The sequence below is a fragment of the Rattus norvegicus genome, chromosome 7 (assembly GCF_036323735.1).
Source record: "Rattus norvegicus strain BN/NHsdMcwi chromosome 7, GRCr8, whole genome shotgun sequence".
NCBI classification, from domain to species: domain Eukaryota; kingdom Metazoa; phylum Chordata; class Mammalia; order Rodentia; family Muridae; genus Rattus; species Rattus norvegicus.
Genome location: NC_086025.1, coordinates 91,784,835 through 91,806,112, shown reverse-complemented (window position 1 = coordinate 91,806,112; position 21,278 = coordinate 91,784,835). Strand labels below are relative to the sequence as shown.

At 45.9% G+C, this 21,278-nt stretch overlaps 1 protein-coding gene and 1 long non-coding RNA gene across 3 annotated transcripts in view; one reads left to right on the top strand and one right to left on the bottom strand.

The window, feature by feature from the left end:
- Positions 1 to 21,278, top strand: part of Anxa13 (annexin A13) — a 52,543-nt gene that overhangs the window by 20,274 nt on the left and 10,991 nt on the right. The window contains exons 2-8 of the mRNA NM_001134910.1: positions 2,004 to 2,088; positions 10,040 to 10,134; positions 13,369 to 13,539; positions 18,141 to 18,174; positions 18,279 to 18,358; positions 20,059 to 20,127; positions 21,075 to 21,176. Coding sequence (NP_001128382.1) covers positions 2,004 to 2,088; positions 10,040 to 10,134; positions 13,369 to 13,539; positions 18,141 to 18,174; positions 18,279 to 18,358; positions 20,059 to 20,127; positions 21,075 to 21,176 — 636 coding nt within the window. The remainder of the gene's footprint in view (positions 1 to 2,003; positions 2,089 to 10,039; positions 10,135 to 13,368; positions 13,540 to 18,140; positions 18,175 to 18,278; positions 18,359 to 20,058; positions 20,128 to 21,074; positions 21,177 to 21,278) is intronic.
- LOC134479910 (uncharacterized) overlaps positions 1,287 to 21,278 on the bottom strand; it is a 30,319-nt gene continuing 10,327 nt past the window's right edge. For both annotated transcript variants that reach the window (XR_010053803.1, XR_010053802.1), the window contains exon 2: positions 1,287 to 2,914. This is a non-coding gene — a long non-coding RNA (uncharacterized LOC134479910). The remainder of the gene's footprint in view (positions 2,915 to 21,278) is intronic.

Here is a 21,278-nt window from a genome sequence, read left to right as displayed (position 1 = left end):
CTCCTCTTCCTCCTCCTCCTTTCTCCTCCTCCTCCTCCTCCTCTTCCTCCTCCTCCTCCTCTTCCTCCTTCTCCTCCTCCTCCTCTTCCTCCTCCTCCTCCTCTTCCTCCTCCTCTTCCTTCTCCCCCTCCTCCTCCTTCTCCTCCTCCTCCTCCTTTCTCCTCCTCCTTCTCCCCCCCTCCTCCTTCTTCTTCTCCTTCTCCTTCTCCTCCTCCTCCTCCTCCTCCTCCTCCTCCTCCTCCTCCTCCTCCTCCTCCTCCTCTCTTCCCTTTTCCTGTGTCTCTAAAATAATCATGGCATGGCACACTCCAATACTACAGACCTTTCTGTTCCAAAGAAGAAGACCTCATTCTCTTCTCAAATGGTTGGAAAGGGTAGCCAGCATGGCTAATAGTGGTTTCTACAAGGAGTCAGGCAGGGCCTTGTGTCCTGATCCTTCCCTGTCAAGGACAGTGTTTCTGACATGGACTCCACTCTACATCATATGCCAGACATGCACATTCATAAGGAAGGACCGGCGTCTTACTCACTGCTCTATTGCTGTGAGCAGACGCCATGACAACAGAACTCATAAAGCTTAGCATCACAGTTTCAGCGGTTCAGTTCACTATCATCATGGCAAGAAGCATGGAGGAACGCAGGCAGATACTAGAGCAGGAGCAGACCTATGTCCTGACCCCATAGGCAGAGCGAGAGCGAGAGCAAGAGCGAGAGCGGGCCCCTTATACCTCTACCAGTATGTTTACCAAGGGAAAGACGCGGCATGACTGCATGCTGTGTTCTGAACAGATCATGACAGCCAGAGTGACGGGGCTGGTGTCCACATTGTTGACCAACAATAATGAGAACCAGGCCTCATGACTGACAGCCCCATTTGGGTCACCAAGCATGTTGGAGGGGCAAGCCACCAAAGAAATAGTGGTGTGAACCAGACAAATGTTACACGGCCATTGTCCTGTGTGTGGCTTGCTTTTTACTTCCTCTGTACAAGGAGGGGAAGTGGAATGAAGGGGATGTGGACCTGAGCCAGCTTCACTGACGGAAACACAGGGGCGCCTCATTGGGTGAGGAAAGGCAATGAGTTGAGAGAACTCAGAACTCAAGGCTTTCAGCTTGAAAATGGTCATTTAGGCTTTACATTTTTGATCATGATCTGCTGCTTTGACTGTTATCTGTTCTTTATGCAAATGTATTGGTTTTCCAGTTTAGTGCTGATGAAAGTGTCTTTTTACACTTGATCTTAGCCAAAAGGCCGAGAAGCGATGAAAGTGTCTTTTTAAAATAACTAAGGAAAAACCAAGTTTATTGACTGAGTGAAGGAAAACCTTCACACTTGCAACACATTATTACTATTATTATTATTATTATTATTATTATTATTATTATTATTATAAGGAGATTGGCATACACAGAAGAACACAGCAGTGGGTGACTAATCTAAGGACTGAAACATAAGACAGCTCAATATGTAAACAGGACTTTTCTCTCCCACAAGAACTAAAAGCTAAAAACTTCTCCCCTGTCAGTTCACACAGAGTCTCTGACAAACTAAACGATGTCTCTGCTGTATGGATGGCACTGCTCTAGGCCAGGAACATGATATACTAGACAAGGTTCCCTCAGCTTTGGCTAGCAAATCCTGCTCCTTGGATATACTTGGCCTATCCACCGTGGAGGACACTGGCCCACGGTATTGCACTTTGTTTGAGAGAAAAGGACACACAAAGATGGGTTGCTATGAAAATCACTTACCATAGAGTTAGCCAGAGCAATCAATTGTCCTTAAGAACAGAGGAGACCCTTCTGCCATGACCACCCAAGGCCAAGGGCCCTAAGGAGTAGCAGCCATTTCTGATTCCCACAAACACCCACTTGTAGAGCAGCATCTGCCCCGCTCGTGTTTGGACGATGGCTTGGTCTTCTAGTTGGTTGTCAAATCCAGCAAAACTAACTTCAGAACAACTGCTTTATCCACCTCACCCTTTGAATTATTTCCCCTCCAGGCCAAAGAGAGAAGCCATCACCATCACCATGGCTTCGATGCCGACCGAGATGCCAAAAAGTTATACAAAGCCTGCAAAGGAATGGGTAGGAAAATTGTTTTCTTCACTTATCTCTTTTTGAAATTGATTAAGCTTGAAGTCATGACCAGCTTTCTCATAGCGACAGGAAAGTGATCTGCCTGCTGTTGTATTCCAATCACTTCCAGGGATCTCTTTATTTGAGGTCGCCACGTTATCATAGAGGCACATTTTTGAGCTATTGGAAGCTACATCTTGTGACATTTAGTCAGACCTTGAAGTTATGGGGAACTTCATTCGGAGTGAAGTTCATTCTGCCTTAATCTTGTCTAAATCACTTTGTCCTTTTCCATGGAAGGTAGTGAGGAATCCCATCTGGTAGGCCTGGATTCATGACGAGGGAGAGGCAGCTAGTAGGCAAGCCCTGCTTGGCTGTGGCAGCCACAGGAAATCAGAGGAAAAGCCCAGAGGTAGTGGCTTCCTGCTCGCCTCCTGCTGTGGCAGACAGCTGTCAAGGAAAGGCCTTGTGTGGAAGCCTCAGGGTGTTTATGCCCAGTTTTGCTGAGTGGAAGAGAACTCCAGGGTGCTTTCCAGGCAGCTGAGACTTCCCTGATGCTGTGTGGTGAGGTCCAGATACTTGGCCATGGGTTGCAGACAGGGGTTGGGTATGGTAACGATATAGCATGTTGGTGAACTATTTACTTTCACCTGGAGTTCATTTAAAACACTGGGCTGAGCACCTACTGGGTGCCAGAATCAGTGTTCTCATGCCCCTCTTGCATGTGACTGCAGAATGGAGCCAACATGCCTGTTCCTGTGTAGAATGCCTGTGTGACCACTGCCAGCTCAGTGTCACTTATCCATCATCATCCTGTTCAGTCTTCCCTGAAGGCCTGTAAAATAGATGTGATATAAGAACTATTAGATGGGAATGGAAGGCTTGATGTAAAACATTTGCCCCACATCATAAAATTCTGAAACAAAGGGTGGAGCTGATAAAAACTTGGCCACCTGAGAGATCTTTGGTCTTGTTGAAAGTGTAGAATCTCAACTCCTTTGACAAGCACACTATGAAGCAAACTTATATCATTGACATAATTTGTGGGACAGCCTTGCCAGCGCAGAATCTAGGTGTCTAAAGTGAAGCTCTCCAGCAGTCACACAGTGAGCCACATGGTCACTCTACTACTTTAAATATTACTTTGAGGTGATGACTTGATGTATAGCCCAGGCTAGCCTCACCAATAATGGCAATTCTCTCTCCTCGGTGCTGTGATTAGAGGCATGCACCGCCACGTGCAGTTTTGCAAGTTTATGCTGCAGCTACATGTGGTCATGAATGTGCTAGCCAAAATCTGGTGTCAGGTGGCTTCTTCCCTCCATTTCCACCTTGGTGTGTTTGTTTGTTCGTTTTGAGTAAAGATCACTTACCGAATATGAAGCTCATTGATCGTCTGGACGGGCTAGCCCACCAGCCCAGGCATCCTCCTGTTTCTGAGCACATATATTTCAGGTGTACACCACTTTTTACATAGGTGCTAGGGACTGGAACTCACGCCCTCGTGCTTCCATAGCAAATAATTTACCCACTGAACAATCTTCCCAGCTCTACTTTGAAGACCGGGTACGCTAGGCTAGCCTTGGACTCATGTAACTGAGTCCTAAACTGACACTACTGCCTCCACCTCCCAAGTGCTGGTGCCAAAGGCAGGTGCCACTGTGCCCAATTTTACTTTAGTTTTTAAGAAGCTAAATGTTAAGAGAAAAAAACCCCATACAAGTTAGATTCTTTTGATGATACAATTTCATCAATCCCAATTTATATAAAAATATAATTTTATTCCACTATTAACATAAAATGATAATGAGGTATTTTACATTCTGGGGTTGTTGTTATTGTTTTGCACGAACTCTCTGACCTGTGGTGTGCAGTCTGTACTTATAGATATTTTTATTTGCATCAGTCATCCTGTAAGGCACTAAACAGCCATGAAGGGTCAGATGCTGAGGGTATGAAGGAAGGAAGGCTAGGAGGCCCAAGCACAGGACGGATTACCTGCACTCCTATCACTGACCCACCAATGCAAGCCAAAAATTATAATGTTCTATAATGAAATGACAGTTTGTTTCTCCAAATGATGCCAAAACTTAGAGTCTAGTTTGGAACATTGGTGTCTTATGATGCCCTAAGTATGTAGATGACCTGGGTCGTGGGCAGCCCCAAAGGGTCCCCAGCCTCTCCCTAACATGTACACTCTTTCTCAGCCTAGGCTCCTCTGCTGCCCCAGTCTCAGTTCCAAGGCACTGCACATCCACCAGTCTGCCTAGACTTACCCTTTGGAGTGATGCCTACTAACTGACCCTCCACAGAGAAGGCCCCAATAAAGAGTATATGGACCAGTAACCTCTTAGACATCAGAGCCACTGGAGATAGTGGCTAATACATGGTTTCTCAAATGTTCAAAGGCATACTAGTCATCAAGAGCTCTTGGAAGCGGGGAGGGGGTAGAGATGGGGAAGAAGGGACTGTCCATTTTACATTTCTAATAGGTCTCAGTAAGAACTCTAGAGAGCCTGGGACCTCTAGAATGAAGTCTTTTCTGAGGGTGAGATTTCTGGCACTCGAACATTTAAAATTTAATCACGAAGCACCGCAGAGTAAGCAGATACACATCACCTAGGCGAAAGCTCTGGAGGAAATGAGAGGAGACACACCATAGGGTCAAGCTCAGGTCCACTGAAGGGCATGGAAGTTAAACTACTCAGCCACTTCAGAGCATGATTTAGGCCTAGAACTCAGACCCTAACTTCCAGCCCAGACCCTTTCCCTACACAATCTGTGTGCTGTGTACAGCATCCCATTGGTAACCACTAAGCCGTTCCTTAGCAGTGAGCTCAGATTCAATTAGATCAGCCTATGCACTAAGCATCAGATCCAGTAGCGGATCTGTGATCAGCCTGTGCATTAAGCAGACCCAACCTATTCTCTGTCACAAAAGGTCGAATGGAGGCCTCTGGAAGGTTTAGGCCTCAGGATCTGGGAGAATGGCCTTGTCCTTATTTGGAAAAGAGGTCTTAACAGATGTGATTGAATTAAAGATGCTAGGAAGAAAGTCTCCTGGGATACTGGGTAGGTTTGAAATCCAATGACAGGTGTCCTTAACAAAGACTGGAGAGATGGCTTAGGGCTTAAGAGCACTGGCTGCTCTTCCAGAGGTCCTGAGTTCAATTCCCAGCAACCACATGGTGGCTCACAACCATCTTTGATGGTATCTGATTCCCTCTTATGGTGTGTCTGAAGACAGAACATATACATATACATCATATACATATACACGTACACACATACATATACAATAGATCTTTTTAAAAGAGACAGAAGAGGAAGATGGCTGCCAGTTTCGGGATATATGCAGAATGGTGGAGACTGCTCTCATGTACTCACTGCCAAAGAGCACCAATGAGCTTAGAGAACCTGGTTGACACAGTGACTTCAGACTTCCACTATCAGAACTGTGATGGTAATAAAGTTGTGTGAGAAGAATACAGAGAACGAGTTGGAGCCCATGGTCCCCTCAGGCAGACAGGATTCAGCACAGGTCACTACTTCACTTGCCTTCCCTGTGCCCTGCTTCCAGAAGGATTTAGGGACAGGGAATCCCAGGGGGCATGGCTTCCAGCACCTGATCTAAGAACACAACTATCTGTGGCCAGCCAGGTCAGAGTGGACTGGAGTTTTGCTGGAATTCTGAAGTTCCCAGTTTAGCCTGGTTTAGCTGCCACACGGGATCTTGTAGCCTTCAAGCGCTGTGGCTCCATCCTGCCAACACTCCAACACCACCCAGTTGCTTTCCAGAAGATTGCCGGGAAAGCATACCGCACATGTGCATGGCTACTTCCAGGCTGGCGGCCACTCTGGCTCTGACAGTGCAATGTGATTACTCCCCTCCAGTGTCTAATGTACAGTTAGTACGGAGGGTCTTTTTTTTCTTCCAGTTTTAACATCTTTCCCAGAACCACCGGGGACCGCCCTGAGTGCCTCAAACCATTGCAAATGTTTGCAGGAAAAGGCCTCACAGACTGCTTATAAGACACATGGACCGTGAAATGTGGAGTGAGGTCACCTTCAGCAAACCGCTTCTTTGTTGGGTTGTAAAACCAAACAGTGGCTGCCAACTCCCTCTAGAGTGGATGATAAAGGCTTGGGAGGGGGTGAGCGATAGGATGTACACTTAAAGGTCACTGAGCTCCTCTAAGACCTTGCCGTACTTGAGGGACCTGTGTTGAAAGGTTGGAGCAGAGGACTATTTGGACACAGAGTGAAAGGAGAAAGATCCAGGGATGAAGCCCCGGTTTTCATTGGCCCCAAACAATGCATATACCAAATGGAGGCTGGCGTGGGAGGGTCTAGGATCTAAGCCTAAAACACTGAGGCCTTTGACAGGGATAGGAGCAGCCCCAATGGAAAGGCAGTCCATTACACTAAAAGGGAACGTTCTATGCTATTTAAAGGGAAATGAAGTCTTTTCTGAGGGTGAGATTTCTGGCACTCGGACATTTAAAAGTTGATCACGAAGCACCACAGAGTAAGCAGATGCACATCACCTAGGCGAAAGCCCAGGAGGAAATGAGGGGAGACACACAGTGTGGGAACCAAAACAGGAAGGGGCAGTCAACCCGCTCCTGCTGCTTTTGCAAGTGAGCTCATCCTAGGAGTCTCTCTCTCTACCTGGACTCGAAAAGCTAAAGTCTTCCCGGAATTACAGAGGTGAAAATAACCCTCAAGATGAAATGAATGGCCCAAGAACACCAAGCTAGTGGCTCTCCCAGGACTCTCTATCCTCTGGGCTGGGCCTCTCCTTCTGAGTTCAGGCTGGGTCTTTCCAAAGACAGTTTTCAGAGCTGATGCAAAGCCAAAGCGAAGGGAGACATGTCTACTGGGCTCCATCCGCTTCCTTCCTCATCTCCAGCAGTTCCTGTCCATCTCCTGTCCCCAGCCACAGTCTGATTTTTTTCCTTGCTCCCAACTCTTCCATCAAAATATGTCAGCTCAATTTAGTGATCCCCCAAGACTCCAGTCTCTGAGCAGGGTGTACTCATCCAGTGAGTTCATTCATTCAGTTCCATTCAGTGGTCACCCTGCCATCACCCTTCCCCTACAACGAAGGTGGTCACCAGCAACTTCAGGATTCTCCAGGTTGGGGCTGTGGAGAGAGGTCTTGGTTCCTGCCACAGAATCTGGAGACTGCTGAGGAGAGCAGTTATAGTCATGTCTTAGAATCTCATACTGACTCGCCAGAAATTAAGTGGCTTAAAACAGCGGGGAGGTGTTACTATTACAGTTCTGGACCTCGGAAGCCCACCAGCAAAGGGTTTGTGGGCCACGGTGTATTTCTATGGGCTGTGGCCATTTCTGAAAGACAATGGGATGAGTAGAAGAAGTGTTAGCTCACAGGCAGAGGAGTTCAGCTTGGCATCACAACACCTTTCCCTGAATAAATCACCACAGGACAACCTGTACTGACACAGAATATGTGAGAACCACCATAATCCACTGTGTAAAGAGACTCGAGTCCAGGTCAGACTCATCCACATCCCCGAAGAGTCGATAATCTACAGCAAGGTATCTGGACCTCCAACATTTGTTTCCCCAAAGTTTTGCCAATGCAAATATGTTTGGCTTAGTATTTCCTTCTCATTCTATTTATTTTTAACCCTTGTTCTTTCGCAAAACACAAGTCCACATTAAGTCATAATTAGTAAGTGTAAAAAATGGTTACATGTCAGCCTTTCAAAATCAATTTCATACTTCTATGGCTTAGCAAAGAACAGATTAGTGGACCTTGCAGAACCTTCAACTCCCCCAAGCTCCCAGTTATGGCCCAAGCAATGTAAAAGTGCCCACTACCATTGAGTGACCACCGCCCAGGACCTAACCATGAGACTCACAACATCACATTATACGATCTTATAATAACCCGTCCTAACACTGGCTACATCACTGGCTATGCGAGATCAGAGTAAGCAGGAATTTGTCTCTTCAAGGCTTCTGAGAGTGACTGATCTACTGACAAATGTCATTACGAGAAGACAAGTGGGTCCCGTGTCCATCATCACAGAGAAAGGTCTAGAAGAGCAGCGTGAGACCACATTTCAGGAACCAATCCTAGGAGTCATAAACAGCGTTTAGATTATGAGATGATGTGAGACTGACATGGCAGAGGTCAGCGCGTGCCTTGTATCAGGGAGACTAAAACCAGCCAAGGCTTGGCAACAGAAGCAGAAGCAAAGGAAAGGCTCCGATGAAAGAACTATTAGCCTCTCTGTAGGAGAGACGGGTATGGTTAACGGCATTAGAAAGCAAAAGCAGCAAGGGCGGATCCCTTAGGCAACCTTGGATTTTCTAACTAAGGTGATGCCATGTATGGAACCGAAGTAACAGCTCAGAGAATAGACTTAAAATTTTACCAAATGAATCTGGCTAAGCTGCGCTCCAAGCAGAAATGCCCTGGAGGGCCATGTGAGTGTGGCCACAGGCAGCTGGGAACAAGGTGGGAATCCAGGGGAAAGAACTGGGCTAGAGGGGTCGTGTGGAGCTCAGCTGAACACAAGAAAGAGCTGTGGTCATGTGACCAAGTAGAGCACAACCAGAGAGGTGGATTGGAATTGGGGGGGAGGGGCAGCCAGCATATGATGCTGACAAGAAGGTGGGGGAGGGGAGGGAAGAGACTGATGGGAGGCTAGGGGCAAACTAGCTACAGTGTTCAGAGCATAGAAAAGAATATGCAGGAACCAATAAAATGTTCTTCCCTAAGTTTCCTCATCTGTCACTAAGAACTAGATGACCTCAAAAGTTCCATGCAGAGCTCGCAGTTGCTGAGTGCTGTGGTGGGAGCACAGCAGACTCTATCATGGCTGAGCATCCCCTGCAGGGTGGCCTGGACACCAGCCCTTCATGGACTCGAGGCAGTACCAGGTCCTTGGGCATCCATGCTGCTTGTTGTCTGTGATACACAGTTTGCTGCTGTATGCACCATGGCCCCACTGTGGACTCTGTCTTTTCGTTCTCACACACCCGTGAACAACATGACCCCAGCTTGTAAGTGAGGAACTAGGGGTGCCAGAGTACTTTACACACACACACACACACACACACACACAGGAGAGGGAGAGAGAAGTTTATCGATAAGATTACTATTCAGTAAATTTGAGCTTCAATCTTACCTGTTCAGTTATAAGTACCCAGAAAAAAAAAAGGCATAAGCCATACCCTTTATTAGGTTTTTTAAAAAATAACTTTACTGAGATATAAGTCACATTCTATATAACTTACTCATTGGAGATATACAGTTCGATGTTTACTGTATTCATAGACATATGCAGCCCCACTGTAGTTGATTTTAGATGAGATTGGCGTATACTCAGGGTGGTGTGGCCGTAGACAGCTGCTTATTTTTAGAATACTTTCATCTCCGTATATTCCTGTCTATTCTATCCACCCCCCAGCCCCTAATCCACTTTCTGCCCTATGAAATACCTTATCCTAGATTTGCACCTGAGTAGAATCATACAGTGTGTAGTCTTTTGTGATTGGCTCCTTTTACTTAGTATAACATTTCCAAAGTTCATCCTTATTTTTCTGTACCCTACTCCTTCTTGTGACCCACCAGTACTCTATCGTATGGATATCCCAGATTTTGTTTAGCCCCTTGTCTCCTGATGGAGACTCAAGCTCAGGTTTCATGCCGATTTCTCTACTCATCAGGAATTAAATTCAGGAACATGCCTGCCATAGGCATTTCTCTCTGAGGGGCTCTCACTGCCCCTCACACATGGTGAGGTCTCCATAGATACTTGTCTGAGTGGCAAGAGCATGGTTTTCAGAGGAAAACAGTAAGCAGCAACTCTGTCTAGTCCCAGTCTAGCCCCTGACACCTGGCTTCTTCAGACCTGAGTGACAATGACCTCCATCACATTTCTTGACTGCTGTGACTTTGTTTCTATCTCCCGAACTTCAGGAACGGATGAGGCAGCCGTCATTGAAGTCTTATCTAGCAGGACATCGGAGCAGAGGCAGCAGATAAAGCAGAAGTACAAGGAGAAGTACAGTAAGGTATGCAGGGTTGTGCCAACCTCAGCCTCGGCCTCTGTTACACACCTCAGGAGGGAGGACACAGCTAAAGTCGGAACAGTCGGAGAAAAGGGCACTTGGAACTTTTTTTAAAAAAGACTTAATCATTTTATGTATGTGAAGACACTGTCGCTCTCTTCAGACACACCAGAAGAGGGCATCAGATCTCATTACAGATGGTTGTGAGCCACCATGTGGTTGCTGGGATTGAACTCAGGACTTCTGGAAGAGCAGTCAGTGCTCTTAACCGCTGATCCATCTCTCCAGCCTGGCATTTGGAACTTTTAATTGACTAGACAAAAGATTAATATTGCTATGTCAACTTAATGCCTATATGTCAGTACTCCAAAATTCATTGTTTTGCTTTTAATCAACTTCATTTTTCTATTGGAGTTGCTCATTTTTTCATTCAATATGGACTAATTACACATAATAACTTATAGATGGGACAGCGATTTGGAAACCAGTTCCCACAAGCAGGGCTCTCTATACAAATTTTGATGTATTCTGTTGTCTTCACGGTCCATATTTCTTGATAAATCATTGGTACAGGAAACTGTTTTAAGTTATTTCTTTTAGTTTTTGAAATGATAATATAATTTCATCATTTTCCCTTTCCTTCCTTCCCTCCAAACTCTTCCATATAACTCTCAATGCTCTCTTTCAAATTCATGGCCTCTTTTTTCATTGTTGTTACACACACACACACACACACACACACACACACACACACACACTATATGTATATGTATATGTATATGTATATATAACTAAACATATATTACATTACTAAATATGCTAGTAACTATACATTGCTAAATATTCTCTATTTTAAATATTCCTAAGTACATACTGTGACCATTCAGTCTGTATAGTGTTACTTGTATGTATGTTTTCAGGGCTTCCATTTGGTATTAAATAAGCAGTGGGTGTGTGCGCTGTCCCCTGGGAACAGTGTTTCTCCCCCTCCCAGCTTTCATCGGATACCTGCAGAGCTAAGGCTTACCTGAACTTAGTTGAGGCTCAGTTGAACTTGGAGACTCTCTCATACTATGCCTAAAACTACCTATGGTACCTTGGAATGGCTATTCTAGGAGCTCAGCTGACGTGTGGACTTAGAGATGATCATTTCTACCACTGAGCTATGTCCCGCCCCCTTTCTATTTTTAGTTTGAGAAAGAATCTCCATGATTTGCTCAGGCTTACTTTGAACTTGAGATCCTCCCGCCTCAATCCCCATTCCTGGGGCATCATAGCCCCGAGACACTGGAATTATTATGCAAAAACGAAAACCACTATGGTATATTCTCATTCCTGTTGATAAAGGCTCCATAGTAATCTCTTTAGGCTTTGGTCTCCTCAGAGTCAGAATGAGGACGGTCACTTACTGCTCTTCTTGGTTTTCAAACAGAATAATTCCAGCACAAACCAGTAAATAGAAATTATGACAGTTAGGTCATTTCATTTTACAGACAGGCAAGGTAGAGCACATATGGTCAAACAATTATGTGTTGAAGTAATGTCACTAGTGGGCTTTTTATGAACCGTGCATGTCCTTCACAATTTAACACATATATCTTGATTATATCCAACCTAATTTCTACTCCTCCTGCACCTCCTCACACTTCCTCCTCCGGAGTTAACTTTTGTTAAAAAGAAAAGAAAGGAAAAAAACAGGACCCATGCCTAAGTCTTCAGTAACCCAGGCCAACCTTGATTCCCAGAAGACCAGGGCATAACGGGCCTGTTTGCTTATAAAACAAATGGTCAATGGCTGTGATGTTGCAGTGGTGTGTGTGTGTGTGTGTGTGTGTGTGTGTGTGTGTGTGTGTGCTATACGTGTGTTGTATGTGTGTGTGCTATGTATGTGTATGTCTTAATAACCAGGCTTGTCAATGTCATTTTTTTAGGAAAACAAGTGACTCTGTTCACCTGCACGGAGTTGAAGTGAAATTTTCATCCGTATTTTACATGCATAACTTGGACTGAGCATCCCCTAACATATCTATTTCTAGCTCAATAAAATAGGAAGTCAGAAACAGACATCTTAAACTCTTGTCCAGAACAAAAGGAATTGTGGGGATAAGGACTCTGCTGAAGAATAGAGAATATTTTAACACAAAGTTCAAAAGACTTTCCTGTGCCAAGTGTTTGGTGATCTCCTGGGAGCTGAACCATGGATGCTAAAATAATACCTAGAGGAGCTCAAATAATCACCTTTAAGTCCACACATCAGCTGATCTCTGAGAATAGCTATTCCAAGGTACCATAGGTAGTTTTTAGGGAAGCCAGGACAAGAGTCCAGTTTTCTTAAACCTGCTTCTTGGGCTCAGAAACATATGAATACACCAGGTTTGCTTTTATGTTCACAGATCAAAAGACCTAGCAGATGGGACTGCATGTCTAAACAACGCCTATCTGACTTGAAAAAAAAATATTGTTTCCATAGACTCATACTGGATAGTTTTGAGAAAGGCCTGCCTTCACAGGACTTGGTTAGGCAAAGAGACATGACCTTGATGGACAAAGGCATTATATCATGTGCCCTTGAACACAGCAGATCCCCTTATGTAAAATCCGCTTTTTCCCCTCCCAAACCCAGAGCTCAGATATCTATCAGAGAAACAGCTGATTTCTGTTTTCTCAGAAAATTCTTTTTAGGATGGAATAGCAATATTCTTGCAAACCACATATTACCATGAGAATTTTTTTTGAGCATTGAATGTGGGCACTACACAGAGTTTTTCATGGACTCTCATTCCCCCAACCACCCTATGACATTAATGAGTCTTGCTGTTCTCCCATATAGAAACACTGACCATCCATGCAGATTGCTGAGTCTTTTCTAACTGAATGTTTGGTAGCAAATTCTTCATTTTTCTGAGGTTTACTAGGTGGAGATGAGATTTGTCTGCCAGCTTTGAAGGGCTATGATGAACTTCAGCTGAAAGAAAGCTCTCTACATGTTCTATAAATGTTCTAGCTTTTAAAATTCATCTTTGGGGGCATCAGCCCTGAATGAGATGCCTCTCAGCCAGACTTAGGAGTAGGGGAGAAATGAACAGGCAATCATGGTGATCAAGTGACTCCTGCCCAGATCATTCCTATGCATGTCTAAGGCAGGTGTCCCGTCCTGAAACTCACATAATGCTGTAGGCAAGGCACCCCCTTCTCTTCCCATGACACTCCCAGCCAACTGCTCTATGCTTCCTGCAGGACTTAGAGGAGGTGCTCAAGAGTGAACTGAGTGGAAACTTCGAGAAGGCAGCTTTGGCCCTTCTGGATCGACCTAATGAGTATGCAGCACGGCAGCTGCAGAAGGCTATGAAGGGCCTAGGCACTGATGAGGCCATGCTCATAGAGATCCTATGCACAAGAAGCAACAAGGTTAGTCTATCTTGAGCCCTTGGTCCCATTTCCTGGAGGACAGGTCAATCATGCATCACACGTGGTTGAGCCCTGCTGTTGCATCAGACATGCTGAGTCCTGCTAGAGAAAGCTAATACCCTACATGGTATCCATGAGTAGACAAGATTCTGGACAGAAACATTCCTGCTAAGCTTATGTAGGAAGAACAACTCTTTGGAGTCCTCCAGAGATCAATCTCTACATTGCTGTCCCTGGCTTGACAGAGAGCTATGTCGATTCAGGTTTTGTTTTTCTAATGGATGCACTTTTCACACAGAAGGCAGAATTCTATCTTATCTGTTCTCAGTCTGACTTCATGAGCCCTCTGCTGTGAATATGAATAAGTAGCCAAGGATGTTAGTGTCACTACCTAGCACAGAGCAGAATGTTTCAATAATGGCCAAGGTGTGCGGAACCAAGGATTCCAGTGAACAGCCTCCGCGGGGGCTAGCATCTCCCTGGGCTAGCATCTCCCTGGGCTGGCATCTCCCTGGGCTGGCATCTCCCTGGGCTAGCATCTCCCTGGGCGATTCTGGAACGGTAGAGTTTTGTTGCTTTATTTCTTGATGGGTGGGGAGTTAGGACTTGGGATTTTTGATGTTGCTTTTTGGTTTATTCTCTTCTATTTTCTTTTCTTTCTTTTCTTGTTTTTTTCTTTTCTTTTCTTTCTTTCTTTCTTTCTTTCTTTCTTTCTTTCTTTCTTTCTTTTTTTTAGACAGAGGCTCATGTAACCAAGACCGGCTTCAAATTCACTGTATAGCTGAGGATAACCTTCAACTCCTAGTCCTCCTGCCCCCCCTTTTTCTCCCCCCCTCCAGTATTGAGATTATAGGCATGCACTGCCAAAACCAGTTTTATGTGGCACTGGATATCAAACGGAGAGCTTCTCAAACGTTAGGCAAGCACTCTACCAACTGAGCCACATCCCCACCCCTGGTCCTGTGCCCTTTATCAGCAGATCTCCCACAGTACCCCTTGAGAATGCACCACCCTTTGGGAAGTTGTTATGGTGGGGGCACGGCCAACTTGTCTTTGGCTCCTCAAGCCAGGCGAGTTAAGAGTAAAGTCCACAAATCATTTCTAGAGATCCCCACCCTTCTCCACAACCGCTAGAGTGGGGAGGCATAGCTGAGAAAGTGCCAGAAAAGCCCAACAACACTCTGAGGCTCCCAGGAGGGAACCCTGCCTCCATGCTTCGGTGCAATGTTGTAGTCCCTGAAGCTGCTTCCTCTGCTTGACCAAAACTCAGGCTCAGTCATGTCCCCACAGCACCACCAGGAACCAAGCCACAACCACAATCTCCAGTCCTCTGAATCTCTGGGGTTAATAAGGTCTCTCCATTTCCTTTTCCCTTTCCAGGGCTGTGTGTAGCGTAGCATGTAGTTTTATCTATCCCACTTTATGATCCTGTGCAGGCTGCGCTTACAGCCACCCACTCAGGGAATCTTTGCATCCTTGGATGAAACACACTCACACTCACGCGCACACACACACACACACACACACACACACACACACACACACAGTTTATCTTTAGCATGCCTTACTGGCTCAGTGGCTGGGCACTCCTAAGCCTCCTGCAGCTAACATGCCCTTCTCTCCAGTACTTCTGGCGAAACACCTTCCAAATCTACCTTTAACTTTGCTGCCCAGATATCTTCTGTGATGCCCATTGGTCTTCGCTGCCCAAGATGCTTCTGGGCTGCCCTTCTGTGGACCATTTTCTCTTTCTCCTACATCCTGGATGATCTCCCTTGCAGCTCTGTGTCTGTTCCCTCTCTCTCACCCCAGTATGGGCATCTCCTTCCATTCTTCTCTATGTCCTGCCCTGTGCCCGGCCATTGGCTGCTGGCATCTTTATTGATAGATCAAAACCCAATTGGGGACAAGGACCTTCAGCAGATTCCCGATTAAATCAAAGCATCAGAACCGTGTCCCTACAGCTGGGAATTGAACTCAAGCCCACACTTAGCAGGCAAAGGCTCTACCGATGAGCTGGATGCCTAACCTGTAACCCTTCCATCTCAAGGAGATAGGGGAGGAGCTCAAAGGAGGAGTAGCACAGACCCCACCTGATGTCACTTCGTATTCTCCATGCGTGCCCACCCTTCCCAGAGATGCCAAGGTCCCTGCAATGGAGCATCCAATGTCAAGAGCAAGCAGTACCTGCTTTTGTGACCTGTTGCTTTCCTTATTGTTTTCTTAATCTCAGCAGGATTTTTTTTAAGGTCCAAGCCATCAGCAAAGCTTTTCTTTCAAACAAATAGACTTAGTGGTTTAAAAAGGAAAACACACACAAAGTGAAGGTGGGGAGGAGGGCTGGGTTCAGACAGATCCCAGGGGTAGGTGGAAAAAAGAAAGGGGGGGAGCTGCATAACAAAAGTGGTGAGCAGCTCCTCCCACCTGGTCTGCTGTCCCTCCCCCGCCCCATCACAGCCCAAACCTGCCCACTTGGTGCCATCCCCACACCTGGCCCTCTCTTTCTTTCTTTTTAACTCACTTAAGAGCAGGGAAATGCCAGTTCTTAACCACTGCTGGCTCAAGTGAAAGTTGAGACAGCTCCGAGGTGGGCGACTTGACACAGAGGATGTAAACCAATTCCTTCCAGTACACATTCTAGAGGGAGACTTGCCCTGCTGACCTAGCAAGTTGTTTAAAGCACAGGCGAACTGGAAACCACCTAGGCAGCCACCGGAGGAGGCTAGATAAATCAACTGTGGCTCATGCAGAAGGGGATATTTTCTATTCCTTCCAAAAAACACACTGACGATCCATGTTAGAGGATAGCTTGGGTCTCCAAGACAACATAGAGTTAAAAATAAGCCACAAAACAACAAGCAGTTTCCCACCGCCTAAAGGTATGATGCAGACAACAGTTCTAGACGTTTCTATTGCTAAGATTCCTTTCCTAGGGGAGATCTAACAATGACAAAGCAAGAACAATTCCACAAAATCCACTCTGGGGAACCAATGGGTTTATTAGGCTTACTTAGAGAGCAGTCGCTGAGGGGCTACAGGCATGAGTGTGGGTGGCCTTAAAGCAGCCACACTGGAAGGTCTGCACCCACCATAGATGCCCACTCCCTTCCCTAGTCCCCCTCAGCCTATATACCTCTAGCTCCTCCTTACTACCATTACAGTTAGGGCAGAATTACCTATAACTAGGTGGGAGGAGTGGCTATATATTTAGGTAAGGATCCCATGACCTTCTACACCCCTTTTCCCATGAGAGAAGATCAATAGTCAAGAAGCTCAGCTGAGATGATCTTCTGCAACTGAGCACTGTCAAACTTACAAAGATGGTTGCCGTTTGGCCTGGAGGATAGTACTCTAGGCATATATACTAGCGTTCAGGACTGTGATAGACACCTGTGAGATACACACTGAACCTTGGTTGTATAGATGGGGATGATAGAATAACTGGGTTAGGAGACAGAGGAAAAATATTAGCTATTAAGTTAGCCATAACTCTCTTACCATTCTATTTTCTTATCCACACATTATCACTGTAGCTATGTCTGGGCTGAGGTGCAACATTCTGATACAAATAGACAAAGTATCATGGTCAAGTTTGAATAACTGGTGAACCCATCACCCTCAACATTTCCCATGCCTTTATGGTGAGAACATTGGAGATCCTCTCTTCTAGCCACGCTGATATATAATGAATTCTTGTCAACTTCAATCCTCTTTCTGTGTAGACTAGAACTCCTCATGCCTATCTTACTGTGTATCGGTTACTTTTCCGGGGCTGTGATAAGACACCATGACTGAGGGTAACTTATAGCAGGAAGGGGAAACTATGACTAATGGTTCCAGGGGGATAAAAGCCCATGATGGCAGGAAGGCGTGGCCACATGAGAAGGAAGCTGAGAGGTTGCATCTTCAACTGCAAGTTTGAAACAGTATAAAGTGAGGCTATACCCACAAACCCCTCTCCTAGTGACTTTTTCCAGAAAGGCTGTACCTTCCCACAGCCCCCACAAACAGCCAGCAACTGGGGACCAAATTTTTAAAGACCTGAGTTATAGGGGACATTCCTCATTTCAAACCACCACACGCCATGACTTAGTACTGCTGGCCCTTCCCCCAATCCCTACTCTAGCCTTTGGTAAGCACCATTCTACTTCCCGTGCCTATGAGGTAAGCTTTTTTATACTTCATAAATGAGTGAGTCCATGACTTTCTGTGTCTAGATTATTTCATTCAACCTAATATCTTCCAGGATCAACCATGTTGCCACGGTTGATGGCAAAATTTCTTTCCTTTTAGGGGTGAATAGTATTCCATTGTGCAAACGTACATTGTCCTCATTTGCCTGGTGATGCATCCCCCAAGTTGACTCCATTTCTAAGGAGATTGTGTGCATACACTATTTCCATGTTTGACATGCTTCCACAGAGAGGGCCACTTTATGCTAACAGACTCCCCACAGGCCTGTGCCTTACCCTGTAGGGACAGTCATCTCAAGAGAAAGTCACAAAGGCCAGCTGCCTGCATCTGGAGACAGACTCCTGCCTCAATTCTCTGCTCCTATTGACTCCCAGCCCAGACAATAATTATTTCAATCGTCTTCCTAGGAAATTGTCGACATCAAAGAAGCTTACCAAAGGTGTAAGTAGCTTTTATTCTGGCTTTGGATCGACTGTATTTCTTTTGAAATATCACCGGGAACTCAGTCATCCACTTTCCCCTTTCCTTCTTTTCTTCCTCAAAAGTATTTGGCAGGAGCCTTGAATCTGATGTCAAAGACGACACAAGTGGAAACCTGAGAAAGATTCTGGTGTCCCTGCTCCAGGTGAGAACAAACAGGAATCGCCTACTTCGTGATTTTAGGGATGAGTGATTAACACACACACACACACACACACACACACACACACACACACACGCACACACACGCACGCACACGCACACGCACTTAAGACATTAGAGAAGGGGTCAGGGATGCAGCTCCACGGGTGGACTGTTTGTCTAGAATGGAGGGAGACCTGAGTTCAGTCTCCAGAACCATGTAAACCAGAAGTGATGTTCACTTAGGTGATCTCAATACTTTAGAGGTAAAAGCAGGAGGATCGGAAGTTCAAGGTATCCTTGGGTACATGTCAAGTATGAAGCCAGCTTGGACTACATATCGAGTATGAGGCCAGCCTGGGCTACATATCAAGTATGAGGCCAGCCTGGGCTACATATCAAGTATGAGGCCAGCCTGGGCTACATATCAAGTATGAGGCCAGCCTGGGCTATCCAAGTTCAGTGTTAGTGAGAACCCAGGCACCATCGCTCCCTCATCTCTGGGAAGCCATCACCTCCCAGCACTCTGCCCGACTACTTGAGGGTTACAGTTCCTTTAGCTGTAATTCTGTCGCTTAGCATAGAGGCCTCCTTTGTCCAAGAAAGAAACTCAAGTCCCAGAGGCAGACAGCAGAGCTAGAAACAACCCAGGAGCAAGAACCATTTGGCATCAAACAGAGCCTTCTCCACACACAACTCCACTTTCTTACAGTCTAGACCTGTGGGAACTACAAGAGATCCACCATTGCCCATGGGCCGAGAGTCCAGATATCTGTTAGCTAAGTCCTTCATGGAGGGTCTCACCAGGATGAAATTAACATGTCAGCATGTGAGAATTCACGTCTTCCGGGCCTGCTGACTGATGTGACTGTTTTCTTGCTAGTTACCCAGAAGTTCTTGGGACTTTCTCCAGATCCCTACCGCATGTCCTTCCACCCTTCCCACCACCAGGACAGTTTACAGGCAGGCTGCCTGCTTACTCCAAAGCCAGCAGCAAGAGAGCCTCTGGGATTTCCACCTCTGATCCTTAAGAACTCTCATCTGCTTGGGCCAGGGGCCACCCAGGATAGTTTCCCTTTGGATTTCTTTCATTCGCCTGATTAAAGACCTGGATTACATCTGCAAAATTCCCCTCATGCTATCTGACATGATGTCATCCTGAGATCATCCTCACCCAAGGAAAGGAGATTATACTAGGGGTCGTGTCACTGGCTATTCCAGCACTCTGCCCCCCACCCAAGACTTACATGACCAACTTTCAAAGTTCTTGGGCATTGGCCACTGAGTGGTGGCATTTGGTGTTTGAGGAGAAAGAAAGCTTCCTAGTAGAGTCCAGGTTGCTGTCAGCTTTCACTGAAGACTGTGGGTTTGATGAGAGAACTTTGTGGGGTTGGGATTGGATATAGATGAGGGAGAGAGTAAGGGGGAAAGGAAGGAGAGAGGGGGGAGGGAGGGAGGGAGAGAGAGAGAGAGAGAGAGAGAGAGAGAGAGAGAGAGAGAGAGAGAGAATTACAGAAATTAAACTTTTTAGCCTCTCCCAAAAGATGGCAGCAAAGAGTAGGCCTTGCCACTCTACCAGGCTGAGCTGAGTTCCACCCTCCTCCTCCCCTTTCCCCAAAGTCAGCCCTGAATCACAGGACTTGCTTGGCTTTTCTGCGGTCAAGCAGGTACTTGAGTTAATGGCAATCTGGTCAATCTTTGTAGGCCGGTCGTGATGAAGAAGACACTGTGGACAAAGAATTGGCTGGTCAGGATGCCAAAGATTTGTATGATGTAAGTGTTTGCACGCACCTGGCCCCACACATTCTTTTGGGCTTTGACTTACTCGGATTGTTTCTTTAACAAGCATTTCTTTGTTTCGTGCAAATGAGAATTACTTTGGAATGAAATGTGGCCTTTGATAGGTAAACACTTGCTACAGTTCGCATAGATCATGTTCTAATAACTTGTTCCTATTCCTATACTTTGGAACACAGGAGGGTATAGATAATGATACAGGCAGATGTGTCACATACACCACCGGTTAGAAGCTTTAAATGTTCCATATATTGACTTCTATTGCATGCATATTTTGTACTTCTCTGTAAGTGAGGCCCACTCATGATTTTATGGGGATCTCTCAGCTCTTGTCTTCTTAAAGGAAAGAAATCAGCTGAAAGGCATAGATAGTTTAAGCAGAAGTTTATTAGGAAAGCAGACATTCCAAAGACAGATTGGAATGGGATTCCATATGAGACTCCCCGAAAGGGGAATAACCCAAGTGGGGTCTGCATTGAGGGTTTTAAGGATGTGTTGTGAGTATGAGATGGTGCTGTACTGGTGGGGTAAGATGGTTCCTTTTCTCTCCCATATCACGATGGACCAGATCTCTTTGGGGGCTTATTTCTTCCCAGGCACCTCGAGAAAAGCCCACAAGGTACAGAGTCCAAACTACAATGTAAGTGACATTGTAATGACACCAGGGGCTTTTGAGGACACATACCTTTAGTTGGTGTGCGTGAGCAGCATTAGGGAAGGTGCCTTGTCACATTGGCTTCTGATATATTGGGAACAACCTCACCTCAGCTTCAAGGACGGTTAGCCACAAAGGGACACTCTGACACAGCTACTTGTGACAACTGTAGTTTTCTACATGACGTCGTGCTTAAGTTTCCTATGTGTCAACAGTAATGTATGGCTTTGCACCAGTTCTTTTCACATTGTTTATACTTGGCCCTTAGGCAGGCGAAGGCCGATGGGGTACCGACGAGCTTGCCTTCAATGAAGTCCTGGCCAAGAGGAGCTACAAGCAGTTGCGTGCTACCTTTCAGGCTTACCAGATCGTAAGTGGTGAAGCTATGAGGGTCCTTTCTAATACTGTCCTGAACTATCTCTAAAGGAAGCCGAGATCTCAGATGTGGGACTGAGTTTTGGGGACAAGATCA